General features: G+C 42.7%; 1 protein-coding gene across 7 annotated transcripts in view; it reads right to left on the bottom strand.

Annotated features, from left to right (window-relative positions):
* The window catches only part of ASXL1 (ASXL transcriptional regulator 1), a 70,037-nt gene extending 58,229 nt beyond the window's left edge, over window positions 1-11,808 (bottom strand). For 6 of the 7 annotated variants that reach the window (XR_014149131.1, XM_081833078.1, XM_031036333.2 and 3 more), the window contains exons 1-3: window positions 11,617-11,808; window positions 5,641-5,723; window positions 3,231-3,339 (exon numbers count right to left, since the gene is read on the bottom strand). Coding sequence is in view for 6 of the 7 variants with exons in the window: in XM_081833078.1 (XP_081689204.1) it covers window positions 3,231-3,339; window positions 5,641-5,723; window positions 11,617-11,673 (249 nt within the window). In the remaining variant the exon portion in view is untranslated. Of the gene's footprint in view, window positions 1-3,230; window positions 3,340-4,656; window positions 5,112-5,640; window positions 5,724-11,616 lie in introns of those variants that run through there. The other variant, XM_081833079.1, reaches the window with a different exon arrangement.
* Window positions 11,809-16,972: the final 5,164 nt, after the last annotated feature.

Here is a 16,972-nt window from a genome sequence, read left to right as displayed (position 1 = left end):
TATGTAACGTAAGTGACATACCCGTATGAGAATCATTCTACAACAACAATGAACAACATCAAATGACTGCAGTTATGCCTGACAGTGAGTGCTGCAAAGGCCAATACAGGCTAAACTCACCAGTAACACAACCACCAAGTCGAAAAAGCACAGTAGTTCTGCATTAAAGTTCTAAAAATGTAGAACACTACAAAGAAACTCAAAGTGGCTTTGTAAGAATGGGAAATCCCAAGTGTAAAAAACTATATGAATCCTACCTCTAACCAGACAATAATGGACACTGACAGCTGACTTCAGGAAAGGCTTAAGAAAAGCAATTCAAATCAAGAATTCAAAGCACAGATAGATTTCATCTATCCCATCCATCCTTGAGGACTACCTCTGGGGACTAATGCAAGCATCTATATATAAAGTGTCAAATGTACCATCAGATTACCCAAAACAACTTTTTATCAGATAAGGAACCCTGTGGCCTGCCCCAAAAGACTCCAGCTTATCAGTAAACCTTTAGTAATCATGGATAAAGCCACACAAATGTATCCAGAACCAAAAAAATTCCTGTTTTCAACTAAGTAGCAAAATCACATGGATAAATAGAATTCTGACCTTGATGGCCCACTAGAAGAGATTTCCAAGCACGGCACAGAAAAACTACAAGGCATTCTGCACATGCTTTTTCTTAACACGAGAGATAAGTTAGGCAAAGAAAATGCCACAGGATTTCAGAGGTGTCACTAGCACTTTCCAAAGAAAAAAAATGAGAAATGTAATTAAATAACTTGTGCCTTCCTGGCCCTTATTACAGGCAAGACCCAGACCAAACTAGCACTATACCATATATCCCATCACTTCCATCCTTCATTGCTGAGTGGCTCTGTGCTACAACCTGGAGGAGTGGACATGATCTAGCAGTGCAAACAGAAAGAAGTCTGGAAATAACCAAGATTTCTACACTTTTATTAGTCCTTTAAAAATGTATTTTTATATTAAATGTATTTAATTCCACAAAACAACTGACCTGAACTGTTCAAAAATATCAATGCCATAAAAAGACAAAACAAAGCAAGGGAACTGTTCTACATTAACAAATATTAAAGAGACATGACAACCAAATGAAATGCAGGATTATTTTTTAAAAATTTTTTATTTAAATTCAATTAATTAACATATAGCGTATTAGTTTCAGAGGTAGAGTTTAGTGATTCATCAGTTGCATATAACACCCACTGCTCATTACATCAAGCGCCCTCCTTAATGTCCATCATCCAGTTACCCCATCCCCCAACCCACCTCCCCTCCAGGAACTCTCAGTTTGCTTCCTAGAGTTAAGAGTCTCTTATGGTTTGCCTCCCTCTCTGTTTTTATCTTTTTTTTGAAATGCATGAATCTTGATTGGATGCTGGACTGAAAAAATAAGCTATAAAGAATATTTGTGGAACCAGAGACAATTTGAATATAGACTATGTATTATATACTATTGTATCAATGTTAATTTTCTTGAATCTGATAATGAAATTATGGTTATAAAGGATAATGTACTTGTTCTTAAAACATACATTCTAAAGTATGTAGAGAGGGATAAAGCAAATTGCGGCAAAGTTATAGACAAATGAAACGCAGTTCCTACTCTCAATGTGTTCACAGAAAAAGATTTCTCCTCCCATGTAAAAGAGAAATATGTCATCAACATGCATATTTGTAATATAATACAAACAATTATAATTATACGTAACTATGTACCATTATGTTATATACAACAATGTATAATATGTAACAGAAAAATGTCATTAACAAGCAATTGATGATAAAGAACCTAAAGGAATACCAAAAAGGCTACCATTTATTAAGGACTGACACTGTGTCAGGGATGCATACACCACCATAAAGAAAGGTTAAATCTGTCCCAGGTTATAAAGCTAGGTTTTGAACTCAGGGCTCTATTTCTCCCCAAGGCTCAGTTCCTGACATTACATTATACAGCCTCTTAACAAAAGAAGTCCAAAATATTAGAAACAAAAACAATATGAGGGGCGCCTGGGTGGCTCAGTTGGTTAAGCGACTGCCTTCGGCTCAGGTCATGATCCTGGAGTCCCAGGATGGAGTCCCGCATCGGGCTCCCTGCTCAGCAGGGAGTCTGCTTCTCCCTCTGACCCTCCTCCCTCTCATGCTCTCTGTCTCTCATTCTCTCTCTCTCAAATAAATAAATAAAATATTAAAAAAATATATATATATATAGAAAACAGCACAGACATCTGAATACAAGATACATTTGAAGTATACATAAACATCAAGTTTTATGACTGCAAGTTATATCACTGGTATTTGCTCAAGTGTTTAATTTTGAATTAAAGAAAATAAGTCTATCAAAAAAATAAAAGGGAAAAGTTTGTATACAGACTACTGAAATTTATAACCACATTATGGATGAGAAGAAGGGTCGGCATCAAATTTTCAGTTTCCTCATCAAAAGGTCATCTTATGTCTAAATCAGGTCAGCAAACCACAGCCCCAACCCAAATCTGGCCCTCTCACTGTCTTTGTAAGGTTTTACTGGAAGACAACCTTGCCCACTCACTTATGATTTGTCTATGCCTGCCTTCCTGCTACAATGGCAGAGGTGAATACTTATGATAGAGATAGTATGGTCCACAAAACCTAAAGTATTTATTCTCTGGCCCTTTATAGAAAGTTTGCTAACCTCTGGTTTAAATAATAACCATTTATATCACAAATAGTAGAAAAATAATTAGCCTGTTTATTTCAGTTCTATTTAGGCTTTACTGTGAACTCTACTTCATTTAAGTTCTCTTCCTTTGTAATTAGCTCCACTTAGAAAAAGCTAATGAATTTTTTAATTTCCACAAGGATGTTTATATGTCAGTTATATTCCACAGAGTAGGTCTTGTTTTAGCTGCCCAGTAATTTATCTTCACAATACTATTACAAACAAAATCCTAATTAAAGCACATCTGCAGTTACCCCCACACATCCTTACCCTTCTAGTGCATACAAGCTGCAAAGATATAAACAAAAAAAAGATGAATAGCTGATATGACTGAAGAATTCCCAATACCCCGTTCACCCTAGAACATCTCAAAGTGCCATTTAGGACCAACATCACCACCATCACCTGCCTGCTCATTAGAAAGGCAAATTCATGGATCTCACCCCAGACCTGTACCAGGTGACTCTTAGACTAAGAGTTTAAGAACAGAGTTGATATTACTTACCTTGAGTGTGAACAGGCTGATTCGGCCAGGCAGTTTATAAAACAGCCCCTCTCCTCCTCTTGAGTTGGAATGTAGCATGGCATTGAGACACGCGAGAGGGGATGTCCCGCTGTAAAAACATACAAGGATGGATGAGGGTTATAAAAATCTACATGCCGACTTACTCAAAGATCCAATACCCTCCAACTCATTCTTAAATCAAGAAATACAGCAGAAGAGAGCCCATGACAACAATTCCACTTTGGAAGTAGTACAGGGCAACAAATGAAATCCCCGTCAATCACACCCAGGTAGGACATGGTATGTGATTCCCTTGTTCCACACCTGGCACTTTCTTAGTGCCTTTTGACAACATCAACCAAGTTCTCAAAGAGATTTAGAGAAAGTACACAGTGACTGTTCAAATTCAGGGAGTTTTAAAAAAACACATTACCCAATATTTTTATTAAATTTTAAAAGTTAAATTTTAATATTAAAAACAGAATGTGCTTCCTAGCCTCTGTATTTTGACCTGCATATATCATGCTCAGAAACATTATCAGCACAAAGACCACAGAATCAATGGTGCTGTCCCAAGAAAACAAGCACACCTTTTCATCCCCAGTTAAATATTTGCTAATAAGCACACAAAAGAAGAATATTTCATTTGCTTTTTCTCTGTTGGGAAGGGGAGAGAATGGGTTTTATTCTACATCTACCCAGGAGCAAGCACTTAAATTTAAACTTAAAAAGAAAAGTCAGTCAAATGGATCTGGTACCCAATAATGGAAAAAAGATGGATCATTAAGCTATTTCACACTCCCTGCTACAGTAGTTGGTTGCAAAACCGTAACTCAGTGAATTAGAGGCCATTTACTGAATCTTAAAATAGAACAGCTGTCAAAAACACAGACAAGTGTCCACTATTAATATTAACTGAGTTTGGCACTAGCATGTTAGTGCTAGGATTCACCTGTGCACCTTCTCGTCCCTCTCCCCAGTATGTTAAAAATATGTAAATATCTTAAGTAAAGCCTCTTAAGATCTTTCAGAACCAGAAGCCTTAATTTATGCAGTGTTAAAAATAAATTCTGAGTCTAAAAAAGCCATTAAAAAAAAAAAAAAAAAACCCTATTACTTATTCTGCTTTGGAACACGCTGGATGCTAAAAAAATTTTCACCAAGAACCAATCTCTATGAGAAACCTTGTGCAGAATGTGGAGTATCAAGTGGGTGTGCTAACATCTCTGCTACAAGGGGGAACGGCATGCTGGCAGAGTCCTTCAGCAGAACAGTGTGACTCCTACACACTATACCTCTGTCTACAAATCACAGAGCTGCTCACTCATCATGAGCCACCATGACTGCTTCATTAATTCCTATAAGAGCAAGAAGCAGAAACAAGTTAAAGTTCTCAATTTCATCTGTCCCAAAGGGACTAATTTACCTTCTATAGGTATAGTGGTCCAACAGCAGTGCAGACAGCAGCATGATGGGAAATAGCCCATAAAAACAAAAATAAAGCACAATTATAACACTACACAGTGCATAAGTACCATTTAAATGAATGTGATCTACACAATCCTGATCTTCCCTCCCCACAAACTGTCAGCTTGAGACTGTTTGAACTGGTTAACTGGAAAATGAGGATCTTTTGACCCTAAAAGGTCAATTTCAAGCAGCTAAAGCTTAACCAGCAAAAACATATGCTGTTTGTTCTGAGTTCCAAGAAGGGAGACTATGTTGTGCTCTCTTCTTTCATTTAAATTAAAGAAAAAGGGGGTTGGGGTTAGAGTGCAGAGAGAAAAGAATTAAACAACCACTGATTTCCATGCCTGCAATTCCTTTTGTTCCTAACTTGTTGCTTCTCTAGCAAAACTACATCATAGGAGAATAAAATCAAGGTCACACTAAACTTTAGTAAATTCCTATGATGAATGGCTAGAATCAGTAGGGAGGAAAAAAAGGCCAGTGGTGTTATGGTGATGAGACAACCCTTCTTTTGATCCTAAAACAAAGAATTTCAGGGATATAGAAAGGGAAGTTTTATACAAAATAGAGCCTATCAGAGTCTGCCCCTTCTCTACTACTAATATGTGCAAAAGAGAGTACAAAAGAAAATGCGTGGACTCCTTACACAAAGAATACACTCCATGTCAAGATTTAAGGGAGAGCAAGAATAGGGAAAGCTGCTGCATCTCTAATGAAAACAAATGGATGTTCACCCATTCCCACCCGCCACTCAGAAGACACACAGCTTGGGAGATAGTTCTATACCACACCAGACTGGGGTGGGGGGGGGGCGAGCAAAGAGACACATGGAGAGAGAGAAAGGGGGAGAAGGCATATATACACTTAATCATGTCACTAAGTATCTACAGAAAGACATATGTCCTATGAAACCCTCTTGAACAACGAGAATAATACGAACCTCATTTCCTTTAATCCTTCTGCCTCTATGACCTGCAGAATCTGTTTTGGTGTCATTGGAGCATCCGAGTAGTTTTCTAGTACCTGAAGAAACATAAATGTTCTGATTTTAGTGTGCAATTTCCATTTATATCCATCAGTCTATATCCTGAGCTACAGTTCTGCTGAGGTAGCACTGCTAACAATTTAGTTTTTCCACAGTTAACACTGCTTCAGAAACCAAATTATGGATCTAAGATGTTGCTAAAAGTGACTGAAATTAGCGTAAATATTCTAATTCTTAATTCTAAAAACACCCATCTTCTTAGCATACATGCTATGGTACATGGGTGGGGCCTTAGCAACCTTGGTTACTGCTTAACTTCACATTGTTCACATGACTGAACCATAGAATACATAGAGCTACAAAATAATGACAAGACAGAAATGCATTCAGATTTTTTTTTCCTGAGGAAGTCTGGTTAGTACCCGTATTTTTTTTTTTTAAAGATTTTATTTATTCATTTGAGACACAGAGATACAGAGAGAGAGAGAGAAAGCATGAGCAGGGAGAGAGGCAGAGGGAGAGGGAGAAGCAGGCTCCTCGCTGAGCCAGGAGCCCGATGTGGGGCTCGATCCCAAGACCCTGGGATCATGACCTGAGCTGAAGGCAGACGCTTAATCATCTGAGCCACCCAGGTGCCCCAGTACCCATATTTTTAAGTGATGGTTTTTGCCACTGTGTTGTGAAATTTTGGTGGGAACTGCCACAGTACATTTTGCCATTTGGCAACGTGAAGCTCTGATTCTGTATGACTGGTGCAGGCAAAGCAACAAGAAACAGAACGTCCCATTTACGTTAGCATCATCTCTAACAAAGTCATGGCAGCATTTTCCTAGTGAGCAAATGTGGCTCTCTCATGTGAAGGAGCGGAGCTGTTTTAGAAATGCCATCCTTCTCAGGGAGGAAAAAGGCTGTCAGTATCTTTGTACGGTCTCTACCAGCAGCTGCCGAGGCTACTCCATACACCTTGCAGTCGCTTAACAACTGTTAACAGCTAAGTGCTGCTTTGTCACAAATAAAATGTAAAGCAAGAAGTCTGACAGGATTGCTGCTAAAGGGTCTCCCTGTGGAAGAACATGAGCCCTTAGCACTAAAGGAAGTCAAGCTTTGGAGAAGCAGATGCTGAAATAAAGTCCCTATTTACCATGGTCCCATTGTTAGCCTCTCTTTTCAATTTTTACATTCTCTTCAAGTAGCTCTATCACCTCTCATAGCTTCAACTACTACCTATACTCTGCTAACTCCCAAATACTCACCTCTAGCCTGGGTTTCTCCCCAGCTTCCGACTCAACTATTCACTTTTTTTTTTTTTTAAAGATTTTATTTATTTATTTGAGAGAGAGCACATGAGAGGGGGGAGGGTCAGAGGGAGAAGCAGACTCCCTGCCGAGCAGGGAGCCTGATGCGGGACTCGATCCAGGGACTCCAGGATCATGACCTGAGCTGAAGGCAGTCGCTTAACCAACTGAGCCACCCAGGCACCCTCAAATATTCACTTCTGTACTGACATCCGCCCCCTCGATCATCTGTTCTAATTCATCTAACTGGCAACTCCAATTCATCGCCCCTCTTCCTCCATCACCTAATGCAGAAACCTAGACAGCACCCCTCACTCTCACCTGTCCCCCAGTTCGTTCCCTCACCCAACACACAGCCCCTTCGCTAATATGCCTGCAACCAGCTCTGCGTTCCTCAAATCCATCCTTCCTCCGCTACCATCCTTCACTCCACAAATACATGAACTACTTACCTGTGCCAGGGACAATTCTAGAATTCAGCAGCAAAAAAGACCAAACCCTAGCTCTTGCAGAACTTACCTGCTATATGAGGTCAACCCAACAAAATAAATGGGCCCTCATCACTTTCCCCACTTTAAAATTCTTCAACAGCAACCTAATCACATACAGCAAAGGCCAAAGCTTCCGAAGAAGAGCTCACCAGCTCACTGGAAAAGCACAGGCTTGAGAACCAGACGGACCTGGATTTAAATGCTAGCCTTCTAAACTTGGGCAAGTTACCTACCCAACCTGAGCCTCGGTTGCCCCACTTGTGATGGAAAGATACTGATGTCTTGCCCTAAGAGTTGGGCAAGTTTACAGATTGCAGATCATGGAAATAAGTGTCTACAGTGCCTGGCACAAATATGTGCTCGCAGGCCTGGCACACAAGGCCTCAGAATCTGGTCTCTGCCTGTCTCTCTACCTGACTGCCAAACTGATACTCCACAACTTCACGTTCCAGTGACTATGTGTAGTTCTACCCAATCCCCACACTCTCCACCCTGTGCACAAGCGTGTACACACACACCACTAGCTCCTTGTCACCAGCTCCTAACATCCTCCATGATGGGCCTAACTTCTTCTTGCCCTTCAAGATTCAGTTTGGAAAGCACCTTCCTCTAGGAAGCCTTCTCTGATCCCTGCCAGACAGAGTTAAATGTCTCTTTTCAGTGTCCTCATAGTCCACAACACATGTAATTTACCTTCCAAAGTGGGACACTTGTGAGTGGAAGGAGGAACCAGTCATGATGACGCCTGGACAATAAGCCTGAACCAGGATGTCTGTTTATCATATGTACATCTATGATGGCACTTATCATGCTCGTAGTAAAATTCTATTCATGGGTCTAGACCTCCTCCATTCCCAGAAGACCCTTAAGTTCCTCAAGGGCAAACCTTATCCATCTTTGTATTCTAAGAACCTGAGTGCCAAGTTAAGCGGTGTTGACTTGAACAAACCCACAACAAACCCTGTTACAAGCTACTAACGTTCACTGCCACAGATACCACTTTTTTGATACTAAATGAGAGCTGAGTTAGCGAATTTTTGTACTGTAATTTTTTTTTAAAAGAAGCATGACTCTGAAAAATTAGTTACCAATTATTTAAACAGCAGTCAGGAAGAGCCTGAGAATCTAAGAGAGAACCTTGGGGCCTGAGAATCTAACTTCTCTAAAAGGAAGTTACATCAAAAGATACAAAGTATTCACTTTTATTATAATTGTATATGCCTCCAGCTTTTAGTACAAGAACAATTCAGCAGTGTTCTATTCCTAGTCCCTGGTCTTTCTGGCACACTTAAAAAAAAGTATCTCTTCTCCTACTTCAAAGAGAAAAAAAATGTTTGATGTAAGAATGGTCAGTCATGAATCAAAGTGAAAGATAAAGCGTACAATGAAGAGTTTCTCAAAGCCAGGGAGAATCCATTTAAGGACATTCAATTTAAAGGGAAATCCCCTCATCTATTTCTCCCAAACAAATCGTTCCTAACAAGCAGGAGGATTTATACCATCCAACCCTCTAAAGTCTACCTCTTATACCTAGAAAAGACAATACTACAAAATGTTTGAAAAAAGAGTAGCTACTTCTCAACAACATAACATCTGCAAAAGTCAATCTCCTGAAGTATACTACACTAATGAAATTCTCCAGAAGCCTCTTCTTTCCTACCAAAATAGTTTTTAAGAATTCCCAGTATCACTCTAGCCACCAATCTAAGCAAGGTCAGGAGCAATATGAAACCACCCCAGAGCAACTGCATCTGATTGCCATGTCAAGCACTTCAAATTCACCTGTCCAAAGAGTAGATTTAATCACCTGCCCTCCCATTACGGGCTTTCTCTAGTCAAGCTAGTTGTTCTCTGTCCAGCATAAGCTCTCACAAACTCCCCAGCCCTCGGTGTTGCAGCAGTTTTCTTTAAATGGGGAGAGGACTCTGAAGAGTTGCCCCTCACCCACCAAATGGTCCCATCCAAAGGGACTGAAAATTCTGATAAAAAATAAAAGATATGCACAATTACGCACCATGTTTCCACAAGTCATCTTTCACATGTTTAAGGGCACTACAAAGTTATTCCTGTTCATATTGTTTTTTAATGAAGAGCCATAAAACAAAAAGAAATAACTTATTCAGATAATCTGGCATGAAGTTAAGCCAATGATAAAACAAAACTAACAACCTGGATACTGGCGTTCAGATCAGAGTAAGTCCAAGAACCTAAAGAGGCTTAACGGAACAGTGGACCCTGAATTCCTAAAGTCTTTCAACTAGTAAAAGCCAACAGAGCTTTGAGACAAACTTTAGAATTCTGTCAGAACATAAATAACACAGGATTTAAAGGTACTTTCACCTACCTCTAACAAGTAAAACTCTGGCAAGCAAATTTCCTTTTGGTGCCCAGAGTCATAAACACCTGCATAACAAGAACTTAGAGGAGAATTTCAATGAACACCCAAGACTCAACCTTGAGGAGAAAAAGAGCAAGCACATCCTTTGGCTCTCCCCTCCTCTCCCTCAGGTCTCAATTTGTTTCCAGGTGAGGCAACACTGGAGAAATCCTAAAATTCCCAAGAGATCTCAAAGCTAGCCAAAGCTTCCAATCTTGATTGAATCAAGAAAATATTTAGAACTTCAAAATCTACAAATTTCATATGCCAAACCAAAACAAATGAACAGAAGCATGAAACTTGAGCACACAAACACTTGCTATTTCTGTTCACCGGGCAACAAGTGCCTGGAGAAGACAATCAGGAACACCAGTGAAAATTCTCTCCTAAACCAAACTGCTTTAGTTCTTGTAAGTCAGTAACTGAGTTTTACATGTTCCAAGAAAGAAAAAGGTGTACCATAGAGCCGGAACAACCCCCAACACAATAGTCATCTCTTTGTCTACACAACACCTCTGAGGAAGGAACCTCACTTCCCAATAAAGATTAGAAAGTGAAGCTTCATTCATCATTAAAAGTGAATTACAGCAATTACATTTAAACTACAAGGTGTCAAGAGACATATGCTATCTGCACTATAACCCTGCTCTGTGACAGTTCTTGAGGAAGTGACATCTCTAGGAAAAGTTACAATTGTCATCTGCCAAGATATATTTTTAAGAACATGTCTCCCAGTGTCTTAGCTTTGTGGGTGCAAATCCAAAAGGAAGGTATTTCGATTACAAGTCCTCTGACGCTATGGGAACAAAATACACAACCCTCCTCACTAGGCAGTTTCAACAAATTACTCCCTCCTTTGCTAAGTCCTCAATGAGCAGTATCTTGAGAGGTACTTGGTCTTTGTCCAACACTTCAAGTATAACATGCACCAAGACACTAAGGAGAGGAGGACACACACATACATTCTCTGCAAAGTAGAGTCAGTTCTCTGCAGAGTCCCTATCTCCAGTCTAGCTTATGAAGCAAAACCCTCTAGTCAGCGTTTCTCAAAGTGTGGTCCCGGGCCACCTGCATTACAGTCAACATGGGAAGCTGGTTAAAATGAAGACACTGAGGCTCTACTCAGACTGAATTTCAGACTCAGAGGATCTTAAGCAGGGCCCTAGGACGAGCATTCCTAAGAACCTCCCAGGTATCCCCAACAAGACACTAAAGTTTGAAAACCACTGCTCAGGGTTCCACCTGGGAGTAAGCCCTTGCTTCCCTCCACACACCTGGTTTAGATTGGGAAAGCTCAAAATGTCACTCGCGTCCTTAAAATTGGGGGTGTTTTCCGACCCCTGGAGTCAAACGCACCACCCCATTGCCCACCAGGAAGCGAGGGAGGAGCTTCCGACCCTTCCCGGAAACCTAACTCCCCCGAGTACATAAACGAAGCTTCCCCAGACCCCCAGACGCTGCCAAATAGTGGGGGAGGGGAGGTTGGGGCCCCGCCGCCCAGAGGGGGAGGAGCCGGCCTCCCAGCTCGCCCCTCCGCAGGAATTTAGGGGGTGGGGGGAGCTGCATAAAAAGGCGCCACATCCAACCAGCGAAGGACTTCTCCCCCACCCAACGCCTGGGGGGGGCGGGGGTGTCCCGTTCCTAAAAAAATGGCGGCCCCGCCCCCTCCTGCAGTGGGCAGGGCTTCTCCCCTCCCCCTCCCCGTGGAGGGGGCTCGGCCAGCCCACCCCCCACGCCCCCACTGAGCCCCCTCGGCGGCCCGCCTCACCAGGCGCGCGGCCTCGGCCCACGTGCGCTCCTTCTTCCTCTTCTGTTTGTCCTTCATCCTCCTCCCCGGCGGCGGCGGCTCCACGCGGGACCTCCGGGCGGGGCGGGTGGCGGCGGCGCGGGGCTGGGGCAGCGGTGGCGGCGGCGGCGGCGGGGGGCGCGTGGCGGCGGCGGCGCGCGAGGACTCGGGTGCGGCCGGGGAGAGGGGGCGGGCGCCCGGACACCGGCTGGCGCGAGACCCGGAGCGAGGGCGGCGGTGGGGGAGGGGTGGCGGCGGCTCCACGCGCCCGCGCTGCGTCAGTCGCCCACGGCGGCGGCGGCGGCGGCGGCGGCGGCAGCGGCAGCAGCGGCGGCAGCCCCGCGATCGCTAAGGAATGCGGCGGCTCCGCATAACCACGGGGTCAGAGGTCACGGCTCCAGCCTCCGCTTTCCCGCTCTGCCGAGGGGCTGAGAAAGGACTGGCGGTGGGGCAGGAAGGCGAGACGCAGCTTTCCCCTCGGCGCCCGGGTGTGTGCGTATCTGCCGTGGGTGTGTGTGTGTGAGTGTGTGTGAAGAGTGAGGAGGGGGAGTGTGGGGTTTTTTTTTTTTTGAACAAAAACAAACCGAAAGGGCGCCTGGGAATTGTAGTCCTGGCTGCCTTTCTGGCCTCCCCCGCTCCGGAAGAATATGGCTGCATGAAACGCTTGGACCACACTTCCCGGCGTACCTCACGGCTCTTTTCCGCCCTCCCCTACCTTTCTCCGCCTCGCGCAGAGCTCGGTAAAGAAGGGGGCCGGGCAGTCGTTCGGGAAGAGACTGGGCGGAGTATCGCGAGGTGCGGGAACTGGCTGGGAGCCTGAAGCATTCTGGGAGGCGATGCTGGGAAGGGGCGGTGGCTGGGCTCCCCAGCCACGTTTAACCCTTTCGGCGCTTCTGGCATCCCAGCAGCTGGGCTGTTAAGGGTGGAGATGGCGAACTGGTGGTAGCTCGACTCCCAGTGTCTACCTAAACCACTTTGTGCCTCTCCCCGCCTAAACCCTTCTCACCGACACTTCACAAAGATGACAAGGGACAGGACTTTCCCTTTTGGTCCTGCCCTAAATGACTCATTGCCGCATAATAATGAGACAGTGAGACACTCATACCAGTAAAACGGTTATTCCACGTTTGATGGACCTAAACAGTTCCCCATTTCCTCCTGTGCTTTCATGACACTAATACTGCTATATGTTTGCAGAAGCTGCACCCGCAGCCTTGAGCATTCTTACCATATGGAGAACTTCGTGATAATGAGGGGTAAAGAACCTGGACTTTGGGACCATGCTGACCAGAATGCTCTTGAGGCCTTTTTAAAGGTGGTACCCTGAAGAGAACACAGGCCCTGGAGTCAAGTGGACCTACGCTGGAATCCTGGCTAAGTCACCCCTTGGGTACCTAAAACTAGGGGCTCAACTTCTCTGAGCCTCAATTTTTTAATCTACATTAGTCTAATATCTCACAGCACTATTGGGATTAAAGTTAACATAAAACACTTGGCAGATTGGAAGAGGGTGTGAAGGGGGACCCTGACATTAGGTCCATTAATTTGGCTCCTGGTATAGAACAAGTGTTTAATAATTAATATAAGCTGAGACACAATGGACAATGGACTTAGCTCTCTGTGCCTTGGTTGCAGAGTATGAAATGAAATGAGGTTCAGAATACCAAACACATAGGTTTTCTGTACTTATTTGTCCAGAAACGTTCCTAAAATCAGTTTTAAGCTGGATTAGTGTGGAGCTCTTAAAAATTAGGGAGGCAGGGGCGCCTGGGTGGCTCAGTCGTTAAGGGTCTGCCTTTGGCTCAGGTCATGATCCCGGGGTCCTGGGATTGAGCCCCGCATCGGGCTCTCTGCTTCTCCCTCTCCCACTCCCCCTGCTTGTGTTCCCTCTCTCACTGTCTCTCTGTCAAATAAATAAATAAAATCTTTAAAAAAAAAATTAGGGAGGCAGAGTCAAAGGCCACATTTGAAAGGTCTCCCTGGGTGAGGAAAGAACCTTCTCCCTGATGTTAGCACATGGAAGACCCATACTGTGCTGCCTAATCCTAACACCAGGAAATCCAGTGCTCCTGCTTCAATGCTCATCACACAGATGTTCACACCCAATAAACAAAATATTGCAAAGTGAACAGACTGTAGAAGTTTAAATAAAATAAAATCTTTCTCCCCTTACTTTACCCTAAGAAGGAGGAAAGGAAGAACAACCCCCTACCACCACCACAAAATTTTTTGACCTCATTTTTTTTAACAAAAGTTGTTTTTTTAATCTATAGCTGACACAGTAACCTTTGACAAGTCATTTGACTTGTTTCCACTGTTTTCTTCTTGAGTAGCTTCACCCTCCTCTGACCTCCAAGGAGTAACTAGAAAAGATTCACTCTAAAATTTACATGTTTAGTACAGGCCTTGAGAACAGAATAATGTCCTCTCCAACACAGCCCCCCAAACCATCTATGCCCTGGGAGTCCCTGGAACCTGTGAGTAGGTTACATTCCATTGGGAAATTGACTTTGAAGATAGAATTAAGGACTATAAAGCAGCAAGATTATCCTGGATTATTTAGGTGAGCCCTGTATAATCACATGCATCCTTAAAAGCAGAAGAAGAACACAGAAGAGATGCTCTGAAGAGATTCAGAAGAATCGGATTTGAAGTTTGAGAGGAACTCAACCCAGTGTTGCTGGCTTTGAAGGGGGCAAGGAGCCAGGGAATGTAGGCAGCCTCTAGAAGCTGAGAACAAGCCCTGCCAGCAAGTAATACGACCTCAGTTCTAGAACTTCATGGAACGGAATTCTCACAAACTGAATGAGCTTCCCCGCCTTCCTGCCAAGTCTGCAGAAAGGAATACAATCCTGTCAACACCTTGATTTTAGCCTTGATTTTAGCCTTATCAGAGAGCCAACTGAACCATACTATATATGGACTTCTGGCCCACAGAAAGTGTAAGATATAAATGGATGTTGTTTTAAGCCACTAAATCTGTGGTAACTTCTTACAGTGGCAAAAAAAAAAAAAAAAAAAAAAAAAGCTAATACACTGGAAATGCTTTTAATTCTTTCAGCCAATAGTGACTGGCTCTCACAGTTGGGTCAAACCATGGGGGAATCCAGATGTGACTATTTCAAGGTCTCTGCCCTTACAGAATCAAACAGAAACTAATGACATCATAGTTAAGTGTGAAAAGAGTACGTTCAGAGGACTGTACAAAATAGGTTGAAAAATTGATTTTAGTCATTAAACCTAAAGTAGCTCTGATTTTTTTTAAGTGAATGAGACTCAAGTTTATTCTGTTGTCAGAAGCACCAAAAAACAAACCTATACATTTTTTTTTGGTGTGTGTTGTTTTTATCACAGTGTTCTTATTACAAATTATCTTTGAAGTCAACACAGGTGCACAGGACAGTCTAAGATAAACAGGACTGTATTCAACCTTGCTCTGTTTGGGGATGAGTCACTGTTTTCAGACTGCACAGTTATGAGCAAAGCACACATTCAGGAATTTGAATAACACACCACTAGCAAACCCAGGAATTCCCAAAAGGACAAATACACCTTCTGACCCTCACTATGAGCTAATGGATTGCCAGGGGCTTTTGACCTCAGCAGTCCTAGGTTTGAATCTTCTTGGAGTCATTCTCTAGCTGACTGGCCTTGGTCAAGTTCTGAAACCTCTCTTTGACTCAATGCCATCATTTGGACAACATGATACATAAACTCGAAGTGTGGAATTGGGATTAAGTAGGATCTTTGTAAAGTGCCTAACACACAGTAGACTCACTAAATGCCAGCTCTCTTTGGCTCAGAGATGGTTTAGTCTGAAGTATAAAAAATGCTTCATTTTGGGGCGCCTGAGTGGCTCAGTCGTTAAGCGTCTGCCTTCGGCTCAGGTCATGATCCCAGGGTCTGGGATCGAGCCCCGCATCGGGCTCCCTGCTCTGCGGGAAGCCTGCTTCTCCCTCTCCCACTCCCCCTGCTTGTGTTCCCTCTCTCACTGTGTCTCTGTCAAATAAATAAATAAAATCTTCTTTTAAAAAATGCCTCATTTTTATACTTCAGCAAACTAAGCTCTGGAATAGAGTTTGCCACTCTAACAAATGTTCTCTTCCAATAATTCTGTCTCCATTTTCAAATGAAGTTGAGGTTCAGATGTCAAATTCCCTCCCCCAGGTTCCAGATGATTAAATGAGATCACATTTACTAAACTTCCAGAATAGCAGATGATCACCAATGTGTATTTTTCCTCTCTCTCCCACATTTCATTTCTTTGTATGATTTTTGGTTTAATTGTGCTCGTGTTAGCATCTTGGGTTCATCATCAAACAGCACCCCCCCCCCCAACATCTGGCACAGTCTCGGCACAGGGCAGGCACTCATTCTGTTGAATAAATGACCTTACTCAATAATTACTTTATTGGGCAAAATCCCCGAGGATTTATTTCCCACTGAAGAGCCCAAAATAGTTATTTGGAACGTGCCCAAGCAGAACTGGGAAAGACTGAGGCAAGATTTCACCCAAACATATCTATGCAAATTATAAAGATGCTCAGGAATAAAGACTTCATGACCTCCCTGTTGTCTTTGGGCACAGAACTGGGGCACAGAATTGGCCCACATGATGGGGAGCCCCAACTCACCTTACCTGCCCTTCACCATCATTTAAGTCCACTCCTGTTTTTCAGTCTCCCTTGAGACTAAAAAAAGGTGTTTAAATTTCATTTACCCCACCAAAATGTTAATAATAGTTACTTCTGGGTTGTAAGACTGAAGTCAGTTTTTGTTTTTGTTTTTTTTCTTTTTTTCCTACAAAGTATTACTTTTAATTGAAAAAAAAACTTTTTTCATTTAACCACGAAGCAGTGCATTTAGATTATGATGGCAGATGTAATGTTTTTCACTTCTTTATACTGTCCGTATTTTCCAAATCTTCTAGAATGAGTATGTGCCATTCATATATGAGTATGTTGAAAAAATTAAAGTTTTAATTCTCAACAGTGTGAGGACATCTTTAATAATAATTCTTCCTTTCATTTACTTAAAAAGATTTGTGGGACCCCCTAAAATGGCCTCAAAGGATGACCTGACCTAGTTTTTACCAAAATTGTGGAAACTATCAGCCCCCTGCCAGATTCTTTAAAGTTTTCAGATGGAGATTTCAAGACCTCACTAAGAAGCCCATCCCAATTTTTAATCTCTCTTAATGCCAGAGAGATGTACTCCTTCCTACTATAAATCTTTCTGGGCTCAATTTAAGCCATTTTGTCTTTCTTTGCAAAGAAGGAAAAGAAACTTTAAAGTGCATTTTAACAACAAAATTCTAAAAGTGCTAGTGCTAATGTGA

This window comes from Leptonychotes weddellii, chromosome 10 (genome assembly GCF_054177405.1).
Source record: "Leptonychotes weddellii isolate Sample4059 chromosome 10, ASM5417740v2, whole genome shotgun sequence".
Classification (NCBI taxonomy): domain Eukaryota; kingdom Metazoa; phylum Chordata; class Mammalia; order Carnivora; family Phocidae; genus Leptonychotes; species Leptonychotes weddellii.
This window is presented reverse-complemented; position numbering and strand designations above follow the sequence as displayed.